Below are 21,126 nucleotides of genomic sequence, written 5' to 3' on the forward strand. Positions count from 1 at the left end.
GAACATACCTTATAATAGAAGAACTTCACCTTACTCAACTCTTTCCAAGATCAAGTTCATCACCACCTTGAAGGGAAACAAGAACAATCACCTTCCGTGGATTATCTTTGATTTTTGATATTGATCTTCTTTCTTGATGATATGGAAATTTTTGGAATGTTATGGAACCTTCAAGAACTCTCAAGAACGCTCTATAAGTGTGGGTAAATAAGCGTGGAAAGTTAATGTGAAAAATGGGGTCCTTTGGGATTTAAAAAGGGCTGAAAATCGCCTCACCGCTCCGTGTTGCGGTAAGTATGCGGCCGCATACTCCCTCCACAACATGGGGGTGGTGTTAGGAATAAAGCACAGCCAAAATGGAGATTTTGTTGCCAATATGCGGCCCAGCATACTGAGTATGCGGCCGCATATTGCTCTATTTTCCCCGATTTCGAGAAAATGCGTTCTTTTCGATTCATCTGACCTCCAATCCTTATGGAACCTTCTTGGCACTTGCATAAAACTTCATTAACCATCTAAGGGGCCTATAGCTCCCCCTCAAGGAAATGCTAAGCAATGTATAACTCAAATGATACGAAATCTTCCCAAAACATAACTCAATTTTCCAATATCTCAACAAACTCAATCTCTCAACAAACTTACTTCCGCCGCTTCATATGACTCTAGAACCTTAAGGTACATATTTATAATTATTGGATACCCTCTTTAACCTTATAAGGGCTTCATGCCCCCTTTGAGCTTACGTTAGTTTACTCATAATGCAAATGGCACAAAATTTCCAAGGTGTAACATAACGTATCTTTGAGATTGTTTGAGGTTAAGGAAATTCCTTCCATAGCCAACAACTTGACATCATACTTTATGATCCTTCCTTCACAACTATTTTCACATTTGGAACTTTTTAAGACTTTACACCAACTCAAAATAAGAAATAAAGTGAAAATCATACCTTATAACTTGAAGAACTTCACCTCACACAATTTGATCTAAAGCTTATCCACTACAACTTCAATTAGAAGTAAGAACAAGATCCCTCCATGACCTAATTAAAGCTTTCAGGCTTGATGTTCTCTTAAAATTGCTTAGAATGTTAATGGATGAATTTAGGATAGTGAGAGGACTTGAAGAATCTAGAGAAATCTAGGTTTTTGGGGAAAAATATGATCCTAAGTCGTGGTCCCTCTATTTATAGTAAGTGAACAAATTTCCACCGCCTCACAGTCGACGACAAGCTCGACAGTACAGTCAACTGATCGACGGTCCGTCGACTTGAAACCATCGATTGACGACAGCCTGTGATTCTCAGAGGGCAACTCGACGGTGTGGAAAGACGGGTCGATCGGTCTCGGACCGTCTCCGAGTTGCCTTGCCATGGCATCGATTCGATTAACCTCTAGTCCTTCCAATTCTTATTATACATGAACTTAAACCCTTGTTTACATGAAAATCACACTTCTAACAAGAGTTTTAACCCTTGGACAAATACCAAATCATGGCTTGCACCTTCTATAACGCAGAGACACCATTATTTTACTAGCATATGTGACAAGGTACGCGACATGCTAACTTTTTGGGAGATGAGATGTAACACCATCTTACCTAAATTTTTGAGCTATTACAAAAGTTATACTTTTATTTACTTAATTATATCTTTAACATTGTCAAGTGTCCCACATTGGTTGAGGAAATGAGTTGTGTCTGACAATCCTCACGTCATGAACTAGCTTCTCGGGTTAGGCTGTCACATGATGTTAGAGCTAGATCCATCTGTATTCCTTGGTTTGCCTGATGTTAGGATTTTATGTTATGTTGTCAATGACAAGATGTCCAGTCCTAGGCATGAGGGGAGGGGCGCGAGTGCTAAGTTTCCCACTTTAGTTGAAAAGATGAGTTGTTACCTTCTTGTACGATCTTAGTCGCTTCATGAGCTAGCTTTAGGGTTGCGATTTAGATGCAAGATCCATTTCTTTTACAATCATGTCATACAAAACACAAGAGCAAGACATCTAGTCATTTGTTCCTGTCTTGCTGCTATCACCAAGCATCTCTCTTTTGCTTTTGCTTTTATTCTACACAAGAATTTTACCAATAGAAACTCTTTTATTTTTGTCCTGCTTTTACACAAGTCTTCTTGCATTTCCATTTGTACAAATCCTGCCATTGTTATTAGACATAATTACAACTTGTTACTAATACTGATTTAACCTCACATATATTGATCTAGTTAACTGTACTTGTTTGATTAAAATAATCTCTTTATGTTGCAATACGAGATTACTATATTATAATCTTGCAAATCTTTGGAATTCCAGAAGTTGCCTCATTTTAACAGTTGAAAATCGAGAGATTCTTATAGCGGTCTATACCCAAATAGCCGGCTGGATTTACTGTTTACTTTTCCTAGCAAATATACATGGACTATACACCGACTATATCTTTGTTACATGCGTATTATACATCTGCCGGCTATTTTTAGTTTAAGCGGTTGGGTGACAACTATTTAGATTAATTCTTTTTTATATGTTTTCTATTGACAAGAACCATATAAAAACGAAAATTTATTGGGTGACAAGTGTGAATATGCAAATTGTGTGACTCGTGAATTTCATGGGAAGTACTGTTTTATTTTTAAGTTTGTTAATCCATAACAGGGTAGGGCCAAAACTTGACTTTAGACTTAAAAGACATGCATTTATTTGGTACTATATTCTTTGCTTAAATATTATGTTATTCTCCTTTTAGTTTTCTTTCTCTACATTTTCCTTTACTTTGAAGTCATTCTTCAAATAGTATGTGAGTTTGAACTCTCTGGTTGCACCTTTTTCTTCATTGTTAGTAGTTTTCTCTTGTACATTACAGTTTACAGCCCTTTCTTGTCAGCGGCGTAAGGAAAAAAAAAAAAAAAGTCAAGGAGCTAATGAAAAACATTTTCCAAAAAATGTTTTTAGGTGTTTGGTTGGAGAGAAACACCTTTCGGTAAAGCATCTATAGATATTCAAAATAATGTTTAGAAATTCGATGGTGCTTTAATGAAATTATTGAGTATAGTGATATGAAGTTAAACATTGAGATAGTTACGAAGGAAAATGTCTTTTGCCCAAAATATGGGAGATCTCTTTTCTTTCTTTTGGTGAAAATGCAATCATATACTAGAAAATATATATATTTTTTTTATAATAAGAGAAACATTGATCGATGCTTTGGGTGCATATAGGGTAGATTGCACCCGCAAGCCTATGTGACAATAGAGAACTTATATTTTCGAGAAACATGATAGGGAACTTTCTCTATTCAGTTGCTCTTTTTCCTTTAGAATGTTTATAGGTTAACATCATTATAGTATCCAATTCTCTTTTTAACAATTCTTGATGTGAAAGAAAAGAATGAATATAAGTTTTCGAACGTAAAATTCGGTTCCTTTACATTCTTGTGAGTTGCATTTCAACCGATTTTAAGAATATCAAATACTTGATGAGCCAAAATCTCTAGTTTTCTTAGTCACTGGGTAAAAATGATATTTCAATATTTCATGTAATATTGAAATATACTCTTTTCGGTCAGCTACATCCAATGAAATCTAAGAGACTTGTTTACAAAGTACATCTAAACATAAATTGTTGGGGAATATGTGGAGATGGTGAAAAGAATCAAATTTGTTTTGAAGCTTTTATTGTCTATTATTTTTCACGATTGTATATATATATATTTTTTTGAGTTTTGTTGTTATTATCAAAATTACTGATCCGAACAAATTATTGTAATTAATATTTTTATTCGCTTGAGTATTTTATTTTTTTCAGTGTTATATACGCTTGAATATTTTTTCCACCTTTTTACTTTATAAATAAGATTTATTTGTTCTATAAGTGATATTAAAAGGAGAAAGCTATAATAATAGTAAAAAAGTTTAAAAAAGGGCAAAGGTCAGTTTTGAAGGTAAAATAGGTATTTTAAAAACGGCAAAGGTTGATAGTTTTGAAGGTAAAATAGGTATTTTGGCATGTTGAGTGACCTTCTGAGTGATACAGGCATAGTAAAGTGAGGCTTTTATTACAAACGAAAAAAATATAACTTTACTAGTTAATTTCATATTGTTGAGTGACAATTTGGATAATGGACTTGTCTCTTATTCTTTAAGGTTTTGCGGTTTGAATTTTGGCAAAAAAATGGATTTTTTTTTTCTTTCTGGTGTTCTTCTATTTTTGAACCACCAGGTATGTATACACTCAGCTGTTTTAATGCAAACACAATACTACTAAATGGTCATGCAAAGACAATACATTCAAATTATTTGATTATTCAGAGCCAATAGTTATCAAGATGATTATTTAATATTTGGGTTAGCTAAACCAGAAGTCAAGTTACATTGTTGTTTATGCGACAGTTGGATAAGTCCAAGAGAGGCATAATACCGTAAGTATTGGGCATGTTAGCCACTTTAAATTTAATGTTTAGCAACCAATTAAAAATCATTTTTTTGCGCGGATTGACCTGGAAAGGCATTGGTCTTTACTTTTTGCTCCTCAAAATTGTTGGTCTTTAATTTTTTTCATTCGCTTAAAAAAGTGACTGAAATACCCTGAGGTTTCGGGATCGAATTCCGCTCAGACAAAAAATTTTAAAAAAATCACAAGACACAGTTTCTCTTATGCCTCAAGACAAACTCTGCCTTCTAAGGTAGAGACTCCATGCAAACTCTACCTTAAAGGTAGCCTTAAGACAAACTCTGCCTTGCAATTTTTTCTTTTTTTTAAAAAAAAATTTTGACTGAGCGAGGATTCTAACCCGAGACCCAGGATTTTTTAGGCGAATGACAAAAACTAAAGACGATCAATTTGAGGGGCAAAAATAAATACCACCCCCCAATAAGGGAAATTGTGCAAATTGCCCATTAAAAATTGGTGATCAATTACAGGCTTACAACTGTTTCTCCTTGCTTAAATTAGCAATAAGCAGAACTAGTATTTACTGACCTTAAGCATCATTGGACATTGGAATGCCTGGTCATCATCATTAAGAATAAAGGTGTACTCCCTCCATTTTAAAATAAGTGAATGTTTAAGATTTTTTCTTTGGTCCAAAATAAGTGAATTATTCAAAATATAAGAGGTTATTATTTTTCTAAAGTCATCCTATTTTTCAAGGGTCATTTGCACGATTGCCCTTCAAAGGCACCGGTCTTTAATTTTTTCCTCTCAAATCAGTGGTCTTTAATTTTTCCCTTTACCTAATACCATGAGATTTGGGGTTCAAACCGGCTCAGTAACCAAAAAAAAAATTGCAAGGAAGAGTTTCGTAGCAAAGTTAGGCCTTAAGACAGAGTTTGTAAAATTCTAACTGCAAAAAAAAAAAAAAAAAAAAATGGCCTTAATGCAAATCTCTACCTTAAGGTAGAGTTTTGTCTTCAGGTATAAGGCAAAACTCTGTCTTAAGGCAGAATTTGCCTCAAACTCGCCCCTGATCCGGTAGAGTTTGCCTCAAACTGTGCCTGAAGGTAACAAAACGCTGCCTGATCAGATAGATTTTGAGGCAAAACTTTGCCTTGCGAATCCGGAACCAAGGGGCTTTCACCAAAGGGAAAAATTAAATACCACCAGTTTGAGGGGTAAAAATTAAAGATCAGTGCCTTTGAAGGGCATTCTGCGCAAAAAAAAAAGACATGTACCTTTCAAGACCTTTTATACACTAACAATGTAGAAAAATCACATTATCAATATAAAAGAAATGTTTTACGCCGTCAATGCACTTAAGTTAAAATCTAAGTGAAATTAGTCATCCGAAAAATAAGGTAGATAACCTCTTACAATAGGTTTTAGGTAACCTAATAGTGTGAAGATCTTACATATGTCCCGTGCATACAAGTTAAATCCATTATTAGGCAATCACAAAAAATGCTTGTCAGCGGATTAACTTTAGACAGGGTTAAAACCCAATGTAGGTCGAATACAGTTGAAATTATGATACATAATTTACCTAATTGAGTCTTCAACACACTCCTTCACGTGCGGGTATGGCTAAAGCACGTGAAATTCATTAGAAGAATTGGTGGCCGTGAGACTTGAACCATGACTTTTGCTTTCTCTAATACTATGTTGAATTGTATGACCATTTTACCTAAAAGTTTAAGCTATTACAAAGGTTATAATTTTATTTACTTAATGATATCTTTAACATTGTCAAGTGTCCCACATTGGTTGAGGAAATGGGTTGTGTATCCGACAATCCTCACGTCATGTACTTGCTTCTCGGGTTAGGCTGTTCACATGATGTTAGAGCTAGATCCATATGTATTCCTTGGCTTACCTAATGTTAGGATTTTATGTTATGTTGTCAATGCACAAGATGTCCAGTCCTAGGCATGAGAGGAGGGGCGTGAGTGCTAAGTGTCCCACATTAGTTGAAAAGATGAGTTGTTATCTTCTTGTACGATCTTGGTCAATCCTCGCTTCATGAACTAGCTTTGGGGTAGCGAGTAAGACGCAAGATCCATTTCCTTTACACTTATGTCATGCAAAACACAAGGACAAGACCTCTAGTCATTTATTCCCTTCTTGCTGCTATCACCAAGCATCTCTCTTTTGCTTTTGCTTTTATTCTACCCAAAAATTTTTACTAATAGAAACTCTTTTATTTTTGTCTTGCTTTTACCGCAAGTCTTCTTGCATCTCCATATTTGTACAAATCCTACCATTGTTTTTAGACATAACAACTTGTTACTAATACTGATTTAACCTCACATATATTGATCTAGTTAACTGTACCATTTTGATTAAAATTATATCTTTATGTTGCAATACGAGATTATTGTATTCTAGTCTTGCAAATGCTGGAATTCCAGAAGTTGCTTCCTTTAAAATCGAGAGATCCTTATAGCGCTCTATACCCAAATAGCCGGCTGGATTTACTGTTTACTTTTCCTAGCTAATATACATGGACTATACACTGACTATATACCGTTACACGCATATTATACATCTGCCGGCTATTTCTAGTTTAAGCGGTTGGGTGAGCAATTATTTAGATTAATTCTTTTTTATATGATATCTATTGACAAGAACTATATAAAAACGAAAATTTATTGGGTGACAAGTATGAATATGCAAATTGTGTGACTCGTAAATTTCATGGGAAGTACTGTTTTATTTTTAAGTTTGCAGGGCCAAAACTTGACTTTAGACTTAAAAGACGTGCATTTTATTTGGTACTATATTCTTTGCTCAAATATTATGTTATTGTCCTTTTTATTTTTCTCTCTCTACATTTTCCTTTAATTTGAAGTCATTCTTCAAATAGTATGTGATACTCTGGTTGCACCTTTTTTTCCTCATTGTTAGTAGTTTTCTCTTGCACATTACAGTTTACAGCCCTTTCTTTTCTGCGGCGTAAAGATTAAAAGGTCAAGGAGAGTCCATCTTATCAACTATTTTGGTCTTTTAACCAAGGAGCGATGCAAAATGTTTGTTATTGACGAAAAACATTTTCCAAAAAATATTTTTAGGTGTTTGGTTGGAGAGAAACGCCTTTCGGTAAAGCATCCATAGATATTCAAAATAATATTTAGAAATTTGATGGTGCTTTAATGAAATTATTGAGTATAGTGATATGAAGTTAAACATCGAGATAGTTATGAAGGAAAATGTCTTTTGCCCAATATGGGAGATCCCTTTTCTTTCTTTTGTTGAAAATGCAAGCATATACCAGAAAATAATTTTTTATTTTTTTGACAAGGCAACCCGCAGCCGATATCCTTTGGGTGTGCACAGGATAAACTCCATCCACAAACTCCACATAAGAGATAAACCGCACTAGGCAAGCCTCTGTGCGACGATAGATAACTTATTTCGAACTTAGTTTTTCGCGAAACTTGATAGGGAACTCTCTCTATTTAGTTGCTCTTTTTCCTTTTGGAATGTTTAAAGGTTAACATCATTATGGTATCCTATTCTCCTTTTTACAGCTCTTAATGTGAAAGAAAAGAATGAATATAAGTTTTCCAAAGTTTCTTTATATTCTTATAAGTTACGTTTCAACCGATTTTAAAGACTTTATAGATTATCAAATACTTGATGAGCCAAAAACTCCAGCTTTCTTCATCACTGGGTAAAAATGATATTTCAGTATTTTATGTAATATTGAAATGTACTCTTTTCAGTCAGCTAAACAACAACAACACATGCCAAGTATAATGCCAGAAAGTGGGGTTTAGGGAGGGTAAAGTGTACGCAGACCTTATCCCCGTCATGGAGGTAGAGAGGTTGTTCCAAAATACTCTTGGCTCAAAGAAAAGCAACCACATCAGTCCGGAAAAAGAAATTATAGCAGTAACAAAATCATGGAAAAATACTAAATAAAGCATGACAAAGCAATTTGGAAAAAAAAAAAAAAAGTAACTAACACAAAATCATATATCAATTGAGGTATAAGACACAACAGATAATAACAAGAATCAAAGGACAAGAAACTACGAGAGTAATATGAAGCGTGGCACACATAACTACCTACTAGCCTTCTGCTCTAATCCGTGTTCTCCATAACTTCCTATCTAAGGTTATGTCATCGGTATGCTAACTCTTTCCAGTCAGCTATATCTAATGAAATCTGAGAGACTTGTTTATAAAGTACACCTAAACATGAGTAGTTGGGGAAAAATGTGGAGATGGTGAAAAGAATCAAAGTCCTAAAACACAACCGGATCAGATCTTATGAAATATGTCGAAGAACCCGTAAACAGTGGGAACAAATTTGTTTCAAAGCTTTTATTCTCTATTATTCACGATTGTGTAAATATATTTTTGAGTTATTGTTGTTATTAACAAAATTATTGAAACGAACAAATTATTGTAATTAATATTTTTACGATGCTCAAGTATTTTATTTTTTCAGCGTTATATATGCTTGAATATTTTTTCCGCCTTTTTACTTTATCAATAAGATTTGTTTGTTCTATAAGTGATATTAAAAGGAGAAAACTATCATAATAGCAAGAAAGTTCTAAGAAAAGGCAAAGGTTCATAGTTTTGAAGGTAAAATAAGTATTTTGGCTATTGAGTGCCCTTCCGAGTGATATAGGCATAGTCAAGTGACGCTTCTATTACAAACGAAAAAATAATAACTTTAGTAGTTAATTTCAGATAGTTGAGTAACCGTTCGGTTAATGAACTCGTCTCTTGTTCTTTAAGGTTTTGCAGTTTGAATTTTGGCGAAAAGATAGGTTTTTTTTGGGGTCTTCTATTTTTGAACCACCAGGTATGTATATACTCAGCTGTCTTAATGCAAACACAATACTACTAAATGGTCATGCAAAGACAATACATTCAAATTATTTGATTATTCAAAGTCAATAGTTATCAAGATGGTTATTTTGGTTAGTTAAACCAGAAATCAAGTAACATTGTTGTTTGTGGGCCAGTGAGATATACAAGTCCAAGAGAGGCATTATACCGCAAGCACTGGGCATCTTAGCCACTTTAAATCGTTTTATAATACTTAGCCACAATTTAAAAAGTAATTAAAAAAATAGTGATCAATTACAGGCTTACAGCCGCTTCAGGAATTTTATGGATTTTTGAACTTCCGTAAGTTAAATTTAACAAGTTCTTCGTGAAGTTTTCAAAAATTCATAGAGCTTTGAACTTCCTTAGTTAAAAATTTCCACTTTTTTATGAAGTTAGTCATTTATGAAGTTTTGAACAACTATACAGGGACGAATCTAGAGGTTTATACAGGTTCACAGGAACTTTATAGTAATCATGGCCGTGTAATATCTTTTGTAGTGGCGGTTCTTATACTGGAACACATACTTTTTGTAGTAGCTGTCCTTTAATGTTGTATATATTAACAATCGGAATATGGTCAAAATAAAAAACCTCTATTGCGAGTTTTTTTCCCCTTTACCAGTGAATTCCATTAGACCCATAAATGATACATTGGAAAAATGTGAATTTTTTAAGAAAAGGGGAAAAAAATATGAGTAGCATTCGTTTCTCCTTGCTTAAATTAGCAATAAGCAGAATTAGTATTTACTCGCCTTAAGCTTCATTGGACATTGGAATGCCTGGTCATCATCGTTAAGAATAAAGTAGTTCTCCCAATTAAGTGAGTCGTTCAAAGTCCAAGAGGTTAATAATTTTTTTTTTCAAAGTTACCCTTCTTTTTAATAATTTTTTCAAATCCCAACACCCACTATTTCATTGTTAAGAAAAGTTTGGAAAAAGACATGGGAGAATTTAGTCAAATGATCATCTCATTAATACTATTAATTAAACTTCTTAAGGAGAGTGTCACACCCCAAAAATTCAATCATATTGAAACGGGGGGATTAGCAAGTATTTGGGTGACGACAGTGATTATTACTATTAGGGTTAATGGTCAAAAACGCACCTCAAGTATCACATTTGTTTGAGTTATCTATCTGAACTGAGAGTTTCCTACCTAAACTGTCACAACTAGCTTATAAAACACACTTCAACTATCAGTTGTTCGCTTTTTCCTACCTGAACTGTCACCAACTACTTTGCAAAATACACCTCATTAAAAGTGAACAACTGATAGTTAAGGTGTGTTCAAACCCTTTCCAGTTTATAAATTCTACATCGACTCATTTTATTTTGGAGTACCAAATCTAAAGTAGCCTGTGTGTTCTCTTCGAGATATATTAGGTACTAGTGAATTTGTCCGCAAACGCGGTCATGAAATTTCTTCATTGAATTTGCAAATTAATTTTTTTTCTAATACTATAACATTAAAAAATTATCATTTCAAACAAAAATGAGATAATAACAACAAAACCTCATAAAAGAAGTTTTATTAATATTTCTAGGAGAACCACCATCTACTCTGAAGTGAAAACGAAAATATTGGCGACCATAAACGTGAACGTAAATACTTATGGAACATAAGAGGTTACAATGATATGCACTTGGAACCAAAGTTGCACAACCTCAAATAAGACTAAGTTGATGAAAATTTGGAATAACTGGTAAATAAAAAGCGACTTGCTATAGTTAAGTTATCTTAAAGAGTATATTGCAATTTGTTTTCTTGAGCGGGAACAACATTTAGTTCGTCGTCTTTTCAACTACTCATTGTCCAAATATCCCAATAATCAACAACAAATACAATTTAGGAGCCCCATCTTTACGATGCACCTTGATAATCAACATATTACATGAAGCATAAGAAATTAAAGAGCCAAAACAACTCGACCCATGCCCAAGAAAGAAAAAAAGTGTTTTTTTTTTTTTTTTTGTAGAATTACATATTGCGTGCATCAAACACCTCATATAAGAAATTAAAGGGCCAAGGTATCTCAACTCATGCCCGAGAGAGAAAAAAAGAAATAATTTTGTTGGTCAACCTATAAGAGCATGTTTATTCATACAACTTCAAAAATAATAGTGTCAATGATGGGAATAGAGATAATTAAACTAAGAATATAATTCATCAATTTTTTTTTGTTTTTTTTTTTGTTTTACTTTCATTGGTGGAAATTCAAAGCTCATCCACAGTCTAATGTTTTGCGACACAACCTATCTTTGAATGCTTCATATATATATATATATATATATATATATATATATATATATATATAAAGTATGTAAAAATCTTTAATTTACATATTATATTGAAAAAAATCTGTACCGATTCAAAACCATCGTGAACATAAACAAACAAACCTTGAGATCCTGCCTTCCGACGTGAATGGTGTGTATTACCTTTTTCCATTGAGTTACTTCTCCTTGTGTTCCTAATAAATAACTAAAGAAAGATAACTTTGAGCCTGGTAGAAAGAACAAATCAACAAAATGACAATCTAACACGATGTAAACCAGAAAATGAGAGATATTTGAGCCTTGTGGAGAGAACAAACCAAAAAACTTCAATATAACTATGTAAACCAGAAAATAAGAGATATTTGAGCCTCGTGGAGAACAAATAAAAAAAACTTCAACATAGAAATGAAAGATATAGTTAGCACAATTATAATATACAAAAACCACACAGCTGAATGATAATACCTACAACTTGGAAAATCACCAAAATTTATAATCGAATTTAACTGCCCACCATTACGCTTTTACTGTTTTCTAATTAATGGCTGGTATACAAAGAGGTCAAAACCAAAAAATTGAAGTAATGTCAAGTAATATTAATAGATCTAGTCCTTACCGTTGTGTTTTATCCATTACTCACTGACCAAGCAGCTTAATGTCAAGTAATATTAATAGATCTAAGGTTCCAAGTATCCAAGAAAACTTGTCAATATACAAAAGATGATATAAAAACTGCAAATATATGTGGAATATAGTAAAAACATACAAACTCTTCTCTTAATCAAATATTTCTTGACATACAATAATTGCTATTTTAAAATGGAGTTATTCTCACATAATCGTACCATAGTAGCTTGAGGAAGCTAGATTCTAAGATGAAATGTCTCTAGCTACAGAAGAATCAATAACTCTTCCAATCAAAGTGACTACAATGATATTCAGTGAACTACCAATCAGAATCTATTAAAGAAAAAAAGTGATTAATCTATAAATCAATTTAATAGAAATAAGCATTGCAAAAGGTGTGATGTTAATTGCTATTATCTATGTTCTGTTACGAAGAGAATCAAAATCTTCTGTTTGCTTCTGGAATGAAATAGGGAATGAAATAGAGCATTGCACCATTACCCCTATGACTACTGAAACAGTAAACTTTCACTCTTGTGATGGAGCAACCTGCAAATATAATTTATGGTTTCAAAGCTGGCTTCAAACACCAAACGATGTAAAATTTGCTTGTTTGAAAAATTGTGTAGAAGCAAAAAAAAAAAAAGGATTCGAAGTTGAAATATAACTTGCACCAAAAAACGATGTTAATGCATGTAATTGAGGTTGTTCTATCTTCTTCTCTAATTGCGGCACGCTTTATGAATTCTGTAGCACTTTACCGTACTTATCTTCAATCTCCTTGTCTTATTCCCTCTTTCAATACATGTTTATTTATTTGTTGTTGTAAGATCAAAATTGACCTATCAGCTTTGAAAATAGACCACTTGAATGAGTTATATCACAACAAAAAAAACAGCATTTAGCGACGGACGTATTTCATCGCTAATCAGCATATATCTATCGCTAAACATGTGTTGCGACGGAATATCATCTGTTACTATTTTAGTCGTTGCTAACCTCTTAGCGATGGAAAAATGAAATCCGTAGCAAGCTTAGCGACAGATTAGCGACTTGTGAGATCCATCGCCACATTATAGCAACGGAACATTTTGTCGCTATTGTTATAAATTCCGTCACTAATTTAATATTTCATTTCGTCGTTTTAGTAAATTAGCGACGAAAACTTTTGTCGCTAATCCATCGCAACATATTTGAATTATTTATGCCCTGCTTTTGGCGACAATATAACGTTTGTCGCAATCCATCGCCGACTTTTTCCCTCTAGATCGACCAAAATCCATCGCAAATAGTTTTTTTCTAAAATATTTTCATTTATTTATTTTGAATACACCTGTTGAAACATACTAAATATAAATTATTAAATACCTTAAAAATAACAGACATTCACGTAAAATAATTTTTATAGAAGATTCAAAATAGATCGCGAAATCCTAATCGTTAAGTCCAAAACATTGATAACATCAAGCTATCAACTACCAAAAGAACCCACATCCGTCAAGTATGGTTAGTGCATAATTTGTTCTTTCCAACAAAAAACAGATAATATCAAAAACTAATGCATGGGTGGAGGACTACGATCATCATCAGAAACTAAAGGATCAACATCGTCAACATTAGCAGTAGTAGTAGGAGGCACTATAGGTGTCACAACTAATGGGTTGTCGATAGGAGTGTATTTGGATGATGTGATGGTCAAGAAATCACCCTGCGTGTCTGCTCAATAAATACAGGAAGCATGCGATCAGTCAGTGTAGGAATCAATCGCATCACTAACTCCTCCATATTTTCTGTCGGTGCTGGTTTAGAAATTGGAGGTGGTGCTGATGATGAAGCATTTAAGCTAGAATTGACACGAAGATTCAGCCCGTAATAACTTTGCGCTTGAGATCCAAGACTTCATCTCTTCTTTGCTCCTCCAGCAGCTTCATAATATGCTTCACATTGATCAATAGCTCAGTCTCTGATTTTTCCCGTAATATTTCTAGATATCTTTCCTGTAATAAATTGTGAAATTAAAACATCAAGAATACTAACCATTCAATTTTACCAAATAAAAAGAGATATGAATGCCAAATATAAGGGAGCGGATCTGCTCCCGCAGGAATCCTCCAGTAAATATCAATAGGGTGCTGGATTGAAGCAACTTGAGTATCTAAAATCCCTTGTTATCTTGAAATGGATAAACTTATCCATTTGTTTGATGTTAGCACAGGGCATACATTATTGAATATCAAATTGGTTCTCTAATTTATTGGGCTTGCTGTTATTCAGATCATTTTTTCCCTAGGCCCATGTATTATTTGGATCATTTAGCAAAGTAACTAGTTCCTTATGCATTTTTAAAGGTCTCCGCACCATAATAGGTGTTCGTAAAGTGGTTATGCGCTTTTGACAAGAATCTATTGGTTTTTTCTGTTGCCTTGTGGTTCTTTTCTGCACTCTCAGTTTCAAACCGACTCTCACATCAGAGATGGAAAGAACTTTGTTTAAATAGATTCCTATTTCACACATTGCAAATAATGTGAAGCTAAACTTTTCCTACCAATCAATCATCCACCAAGGATACGTTATTATTCACATTAGTAGCCAAAAAGGGAGTTAGTGATGCTTATAAAGCACATCTCTAATGTAGATTTAGGGGGAGAAAAAAGATTTTGGATAGAACAAATCATTACTAAATTTTGAGCACCAGCAATACATTAATTCTTGAGCACTAGCACCTCTATCGATTAATAATTTGAGCACCAGCAAGACACTAATTCTTGAGCACCAGATGCTTTATTATTTTTTCTTGTGAATTCTTTCACTAATAAGCAGCAAACACACAACACAATATATTTTAGTGATAACTTTGAAGAGTAAAAAAATTAATAACAGTTTATTTCAATTACAACGAAGATTAAATGTAACCATATGCTTGCAGCAATTTCTTTTAGTTGTTTCATTGATGATTTACCGACACAGATCAAAAAAAATCTGAGAATAAAGTAAAAATATCAAACACCCAAGTGGGCTTCAATCCAGCACCTTATTGACATTTACTAGAGGATTGCCTACTGGACATATCCGCTCCCCAAATATAAAGTCACTAAAATTATAAAAAAATTAGACTTACATGGACAGCTCGGGCACGCTCATCAACAAAAGATTCTCCATCATGATCATGTGTATGGACGTTCAAATGTACCTCACTTGGTGTTGGATCTCAACCCTTTTCAACAGCCTATGCAAAAGTTACTCATTTCAGAAAATTGGCAAAAGAAGTTTTTTGAATTTGTGTAAAAATGAGATTGAAAATAACACATAAAAAAAATGCAAGTCTCTGTTGTTCTCCGTTAATCATTGAAATGGACCCTATTTATTCATTACTTAGCTTAAAGAAAGTAACTTGTCAAGGAAGAGGAATGTACAAAAAGGTAATAAAAGCTAATATAGGACTTCATTTGAGACTAAAGAAAAATCCTTTCATGAACAAACCAGAATATATTATGATGTAAAGAGTCTTTTAAGAGCTATTGAGGGAGCATTCAAACTAGACAAAATTGGTTTGACTAACTTCATAATTAGAAGGAAGAAGAAAAGCATTAATTGGATAAGATAGATAGGAGCAAATGAGAATCTGCCCAGTTGGATTAAGTGAGCTGCCCTTGAAAAAAAATGCAAAGTATTGTTCACTAAGTTAAGACTGGCAGAACCTGAGAGTTTGTTCCAAATCTAATCATGGAGAACAGAAGTGGTATCAAGATGCAAATGACACATACTGCTAATAAGCAAATATAATCTTTTCCTTCTGCACCACCAAATAGTCACTCGTATCGAGTTCCAGCTAAAATGTGGCAAGTTTTTTGAGGTGAAAGAAACTATATAACAAGAGTGATGCTCCATATTTTTCTATTCTAGACAAAGGGCAATTTAATCTTAAACATAATTATCAGAACTTTTCCCAATAATTCAGTCACAAAAGACAAAAGTAATACCCTAAAAGAAATAAGCCAGCGAGATTAAGAGTGCCGGAAAAAATATATACTTATAACTTACAACATGAGATGAGATACCTCTGGATGGCCTCCAGGAAAACAAAATATCCAGGGAATTCTCCAACTTTATTACTTCTCTGAAGCACAAGTATTCTTCTGTCAAAAGTCTCCACAACTGCACCATTACCAAGAGGACTTGATGTGTGCTGACACTCAATACAATCATCTGGCGAAAACCAAGTCACATCTTTTAGTACAAATGAATTGTAGTCTTGTAACCAGGAGAATAGTCAGAATCATATCCATATTCTCTAAGTGCCTGCTCTGTGAAATGATATATGCAGTTCTGCATTACATAAGAAACCTGTAACATATCCCTCTTAGAATTCTTAAGACATCAAATTAGCTGCAGAGTCACAGACCTTATGTTGGATTGTTAAAAGAGAATAGAAAAGGATATCGAAAAACCACAGAAGCATATACAAGGTACACTCATTTCCAAAAGAAAGAAGCAAGTCAAAGAAAGATTGTATTTCATGGAAGCTTACCTTCAGATGAAACAAGAAATCTCTCCCACATAGAACTTGAATTTGTTCACACGAATGTCCTGAGTAAAAAAATTCAAACGTAAGATCATTTTATTTCTAATTCATTCTCTATTTTTGCTCTTTTTCTTTTCAGTTAGATGCATGGATAAAATTAAAGTGTTGACGGAACACGGCAGGCACTCACAAGTATCACAGTTCACCCAAGATTTTAACAGCACAAATAAAGAACATAACCAGTGTAAATTACACCAAAGATGTCTCATAAAGCTATTGCTGCGCAAAAGTACAGTTGAAATCAAGCAAGATGCTAAACTAATGGAAAAAGAAAAGGTTGATATGTATAAACAAGTTGGCAAAGCATTTAAAGAAAGTGATATCAAACTCCAGCTTAACCTGTCAAATACTATTAGAAAATGGAAAAGAATCATTCCAAAAAGTAATCTAAAGTAATTTTCTACTTAGATTTTCCAAATAGAGAACATACTCAAAGATCTATGCTCTATTTTACAGTAGACGAGATCCCTTACAAAAAGTAGTGCCTCAATAACATAAATTAGAATCCGTGATAAAAACAAACAATTTTGAATAAGAGAATAGGTTATTTGCTATGACTACACTGAGAGTGAAACAGAGAGCTTCTAGTAAAAACGATAGTTTTGACTTGGGATTCTGAGTATTAATACTCTGCTTATCGCCACTATAAATATCCTCTTTCCGCAATACCCTTTTTCAATACCGGTGGTGGGACTCCCAACTAAAAGAAAGAGTGCACTCTCAAGAACAAACCAAATTTGATGATTCATGGTCTCAACGTTCTGTTTATAAGATTGGGACAGTAAAATTAGCTTGTCCAAATTGCATTGGACGGAGTAAATCATTATAGTTTTCCATCACATGCATATCAAATGAAAAAACATATACTTAAATGAAACAATAAAGGATGTCAGGAAGGAAAAGAGGAAGATAGAGAAGAACCTATAATCTGTCAGACCAAGATGAAGGGAAACATGAGACTCTTGCTTGGGATCATTCCCTACATCGAAGTTGTATCCACCATACTGTAAAAGTATAACATTTTTTAGGAGTAAATTCAAGGAAATGCAGCTTCCCAAGCTATGCATAGACCACATTAAGGTCAATTTGATAAAATAGAAATGACCAGCTAAACTTTCTTATAAGTAATAGAGTTGCAACTGTTGTCATCAAAGTGATAACAGTACAGCACTACACTGTCCAAATGTAATCTGAACAAATAATAGTGAAAATATCTGTAATTCAGAATTATAATTAAAAGAGGCATGCAATGACAGAAGAGTGCAGCATACCCTGAACTTTTTTCCATTGTAAAGTGATGAGCTTTGTTGAACTCTTGCATCTCATATCTAACAAACCTTACAAAAATGAAGAAAGATTCAGAACAAATTCTGGTATTGGTACAAGTGAGTAATTATAGCTTTTTGATGTATTAGCATAACATACACAACATTGTGGAGAAAACTAGAGTTTGACATTTGGACTTTCAATCAAGTATGATCCTACAATCAGCAAAAGTTACAGTGTCATTTGCGAAGTATTCCTTCTGCTTCATTTTACAAGAAACCATTACTATTTGGAAGTCAAACAGTTTTCCTTGACTACGACTTTTTCAAATGTTTTCTAATCATTTTTAATTATAAGATCGTAATTTATAGTACTTTACGTCTAACTTTAACTCGAAAAAGACAAGGAATCAAACTTCCTACTACGGTTTATAGGATCTGGCCACCTAGGAAAGTCATACCACCTTGTTGAGGACTAATTGTGGTGGAAATGGGAATGCTAGGCATGGTTGCACGAATAGCAGAATCACCCCTAACTGAGGACTTGCCTAAGCAACCTCCGCTACCTCGACCTCTGCCTCTAGCCATATCTACAAAAATAATGGAGGTAAGCAAATTAAAGTAGCCATCAGTAAAGAGGTAACCAAATTAAGCAAGCAGACTGCTAGTAATGGAAAACAATAGGAAAATAGAAATGGTCATTTAGGTCTATATTAACAATAATAATCTGAATAATCCTTTGCAATGGTCTACATTAACGGGAATTTGAAGCACAATACCCTACAAAATAGTTGAAGTTAGCTATATAATCCTCTATATCCATTCGTCCAGCGGAGTCACCTCAAATCAACTATTTACCTATGATGATTTCATGAGATCATGTCATTTAGAAGTACAACACACACAACTACAATTAATTATCCCTCGACGTCAAATATATTCACTACTTCACTTCTCATGATCACCAACAAACGAATACATGGGAAAAATAATACTCTTGGGACTGTATACTATTCTACGCACAAGTATTAATTCAGTGATCTGCTTCAAATTATATAAACCACAAGTCATAGCTCCTCCGTATCCATAGATTTCTACATATAATATTTTGTTTCACATAAGCACAGAAAAAAGTTTAATTAGTATCAACTCTTTTACCAACGACTTGTAGCACCGATGATGGGCAACAAATCTCTTTTGGCTTGAAGACCATCATCAATAGATTGTACAGAGAGAATATACAACTTAGTAGAGTAGGTGATCTTAGTAGAGTAGATGATCTAATACCTTCTTAAAGTACTAACATGATAGCTAACATATTGTACAGAGAGAAAGTGGAGATGGAGAACCTTAAAGTGAGTAGAACTTCAATAGCAGGCAGCAATCCCTCAACAGCAGCTAAAATGCAAAACCTTAAGTGAATCGAACTTCAATAAATTCTAAACAGTTTGTCCACTACCTGTAATATAAATAACATGAGGAGGATTCTATCACAGTTTGAACTAAAACGACAATGAAATATAAAAGTCCAATAAAGAATTTAATGGTGCGAAATCATATAGCAAAGGTTAACTGGTTTCAACTACTTGCTATTTTATCCCAAGAAAGTAGTTTGGCTACGAACTTAAGCACTTAACCCCAAATAAGAAGCACTAAATTACAATGCATATCATCAAACATCGTGGCGCATAGTCCACTACAAAATTCTGGCAAGTAAAAATGAAAGTGGTAAAATAGCTTGAAGAAAATCAGGTTTATGCATTATCAGAGGAACACAGTACGAAAAAAATCTAACAAGCGAACCAACCAGCAAGAGAATCAGACCCCAAACGATGCAAATTATTTACTATTAGCAACCGACAATATGCACTCATAATTTTAAATCATCATCTGTTATATGCTACGTCATTAAAGAACCATTAAATAAGCACACAATCAGAAATTAAAAATAACCAAGGACGAACTATCGAGAACAGAATATAATGCAAGCCAAATGCACCAAAACGAACCTTAAAGTGCTAAATCAACCGACATTGTAATTTCTGAACCAACCAGCTTCCACGGACCGAGCTTCGAACCAACTTCTCACTACGATCCTATTAAGATGAATTATTTTCAAGTAGAAAAATTAATTCCTAAGCTCTCGAACCGTTTTATTTCTTCTAAAGACTCAGTTTAAAACATACATCCAAATCAATGCAAGAAAACCCAAAGCAAAAAAAGAGAACAAACTAAAAACCCACATGCAAAGAAATTCAATGAACCAGAACTTTGAAAACAAACAAAATACCAAAATTACACCAAACTAAGAGTAAAATGAAATACGCAGTGGGTTTTGCTAAGACCCACTGCATTTTGACTCAAATACACAATATTTTGTCGATCTTTTGATGGTTTAAATAATCATACTCATTTCTGCAACTAAGATAAGAAAATATACAAATAGATACATACAATACAACACCTAAAGCACGGCGAAGTGAAGAACAGTGGTTTCAGCAAAGTGAAGAACAGGGTTTCTTTAATGTAGAGAAACAAAAAGGTTTTAGAGTGAGAAAAGGTTTTAATTCTTCTTCTGCCGAGTGTCAGTGGTTTCGGTGATGAAGGACATGGTGTTCTTTAAGGTCTTTTGGTGCTTTCGGTGAGGGTTTAACCCTGGAAATGAGAGAACAGCTATTTGTGTATGTTTTTGTCGTGTTTGAAATGAGAGAAGTGCCTATTTGCGCCCTAGGATTTATGTCTTAATTAAAAGAGAGAGCGACAGCATTAACGACGCTTCTACCTTCCGTCACTTCGACTTTTAAAAAAGATAAAAACTAACGATGAAAATTTCCGTCGCTACGAATAAATATTTTTTAGAGATAAATTACAAGACTTCGCGACGGATTTGCTGTTGCAACATCAGTCGCTACATATTAAAAAATTTTGTCATGCTCCTTTTGTTGCAAAATCTGTAGTGAAAATTAAAGCGCCAAAATTTCGCGCTAATAATTAGCGACGGAACAATGTTTTCGCTGATAATCCGTCGCTATACAATTAGATAAAATTTTAATTGCTATTCTCGCGACAAAATAATCCTTCCGTAGCGAGATTCGTCGTT

At 33.8% G+C, this 21,126-nt stretch overlaps 1 protein-coding gene across 11 annotated transcripts; it reads right to left on the reverse strand.

The window, feature by feature from the left end:
- Positions 1-13,633: 13,633 nt before the first annotated feature.
- On the reverse strand, positions 13,634-20,729 carry LOC132039758 (nudix hydrolase 9-like). Of its 11 annotated transcripts, none has more exons than XR_009410469.1 (11): positions 20,481-20,729; positions 20,036-20,122; positions 19,376-19,485; positions 18,491-18,616; positions 18,187-18,242; positions 18,033-18,089; positions 17,683-17,765; positions 16,708-16,766; positions 16,210-16,385; positions 15,298-15,393; positions 13,634-14,176 (listed from the first exon to the last, which is right to left on the reverse strand). XR_009410469.1 is itself a non-coding variant. In XM_059430278.1 (7 exons), the coding sequence occupies exons 4-7, from the start codon at positions 18,612-18,614 to the stop codon at positions 15,360-15,362; spliced, it is 387 nt and encodes a 128-aa protein (XP_059286261.1). In that variant the 5' UTR covers positions 18,615-18,616; positions 19,376-19,485; positions 20,036-20,122; positions 20,481-20,729; the 3' UTR covers positions 15,082-15,359. The 11 variants fall into 11 exon arrangements, 1 of the variants encoding a protein (XP_059286261.1); XR_009410468.1 differs by having other exon boundaries at positions 18,033-18,098; XR_009410466.1 differs by lacking the exon at positions 18,187-18,242.
- Between the last annotated feature and the right edge of the window lie 397 nt (positions 20,730-21,126).

The sequence above is a fragment of the Lycium ferocissimum genome, chromosome 12 (genome assembly GCF_029784015.1).
Source record: "Lycium ferocissimum isolate CSIRO_LF1 chromosome 12, AGI_CSIRO_Lferr_CH_V1, whole genome shotgun sequence".
NCBI classification, from domain to species: Eukaryota; Viridiplantae; Streptophyta; class Magnoliopsida; order Solanales; family Solanaceae; genus Lycium; species Lycium ferocissimum.

What these genes read in the sequence shown, in the direction of transcription:
- LOC132039758 (XM_059430278.1), bottom strand. Translation starts at nt 18,614, where the DNA reads ATGGCTAGAGGCAGAGGTCGAGGTAGCGGAGGTTGCTTAGGCAAGTCC. An exon ending in AATTAGTCCTCAACAAGGTG is followed by an intron (nt 18,099 to 18,487) that starts GTATGACTTTCC and finishes CATTTTTGTAAG; the next exon opens with GTTTGTTAGATATGAGATGC. An exon ending in TTCCTGGAGGCCATCCAGAG is followed by an intron (nt 15,406 to 16,237) that starts GTATCTCATCTC and finishes ACTTTTGCATAG; the next exon opens with GCTGTTGAAAAGGGTTGAGA.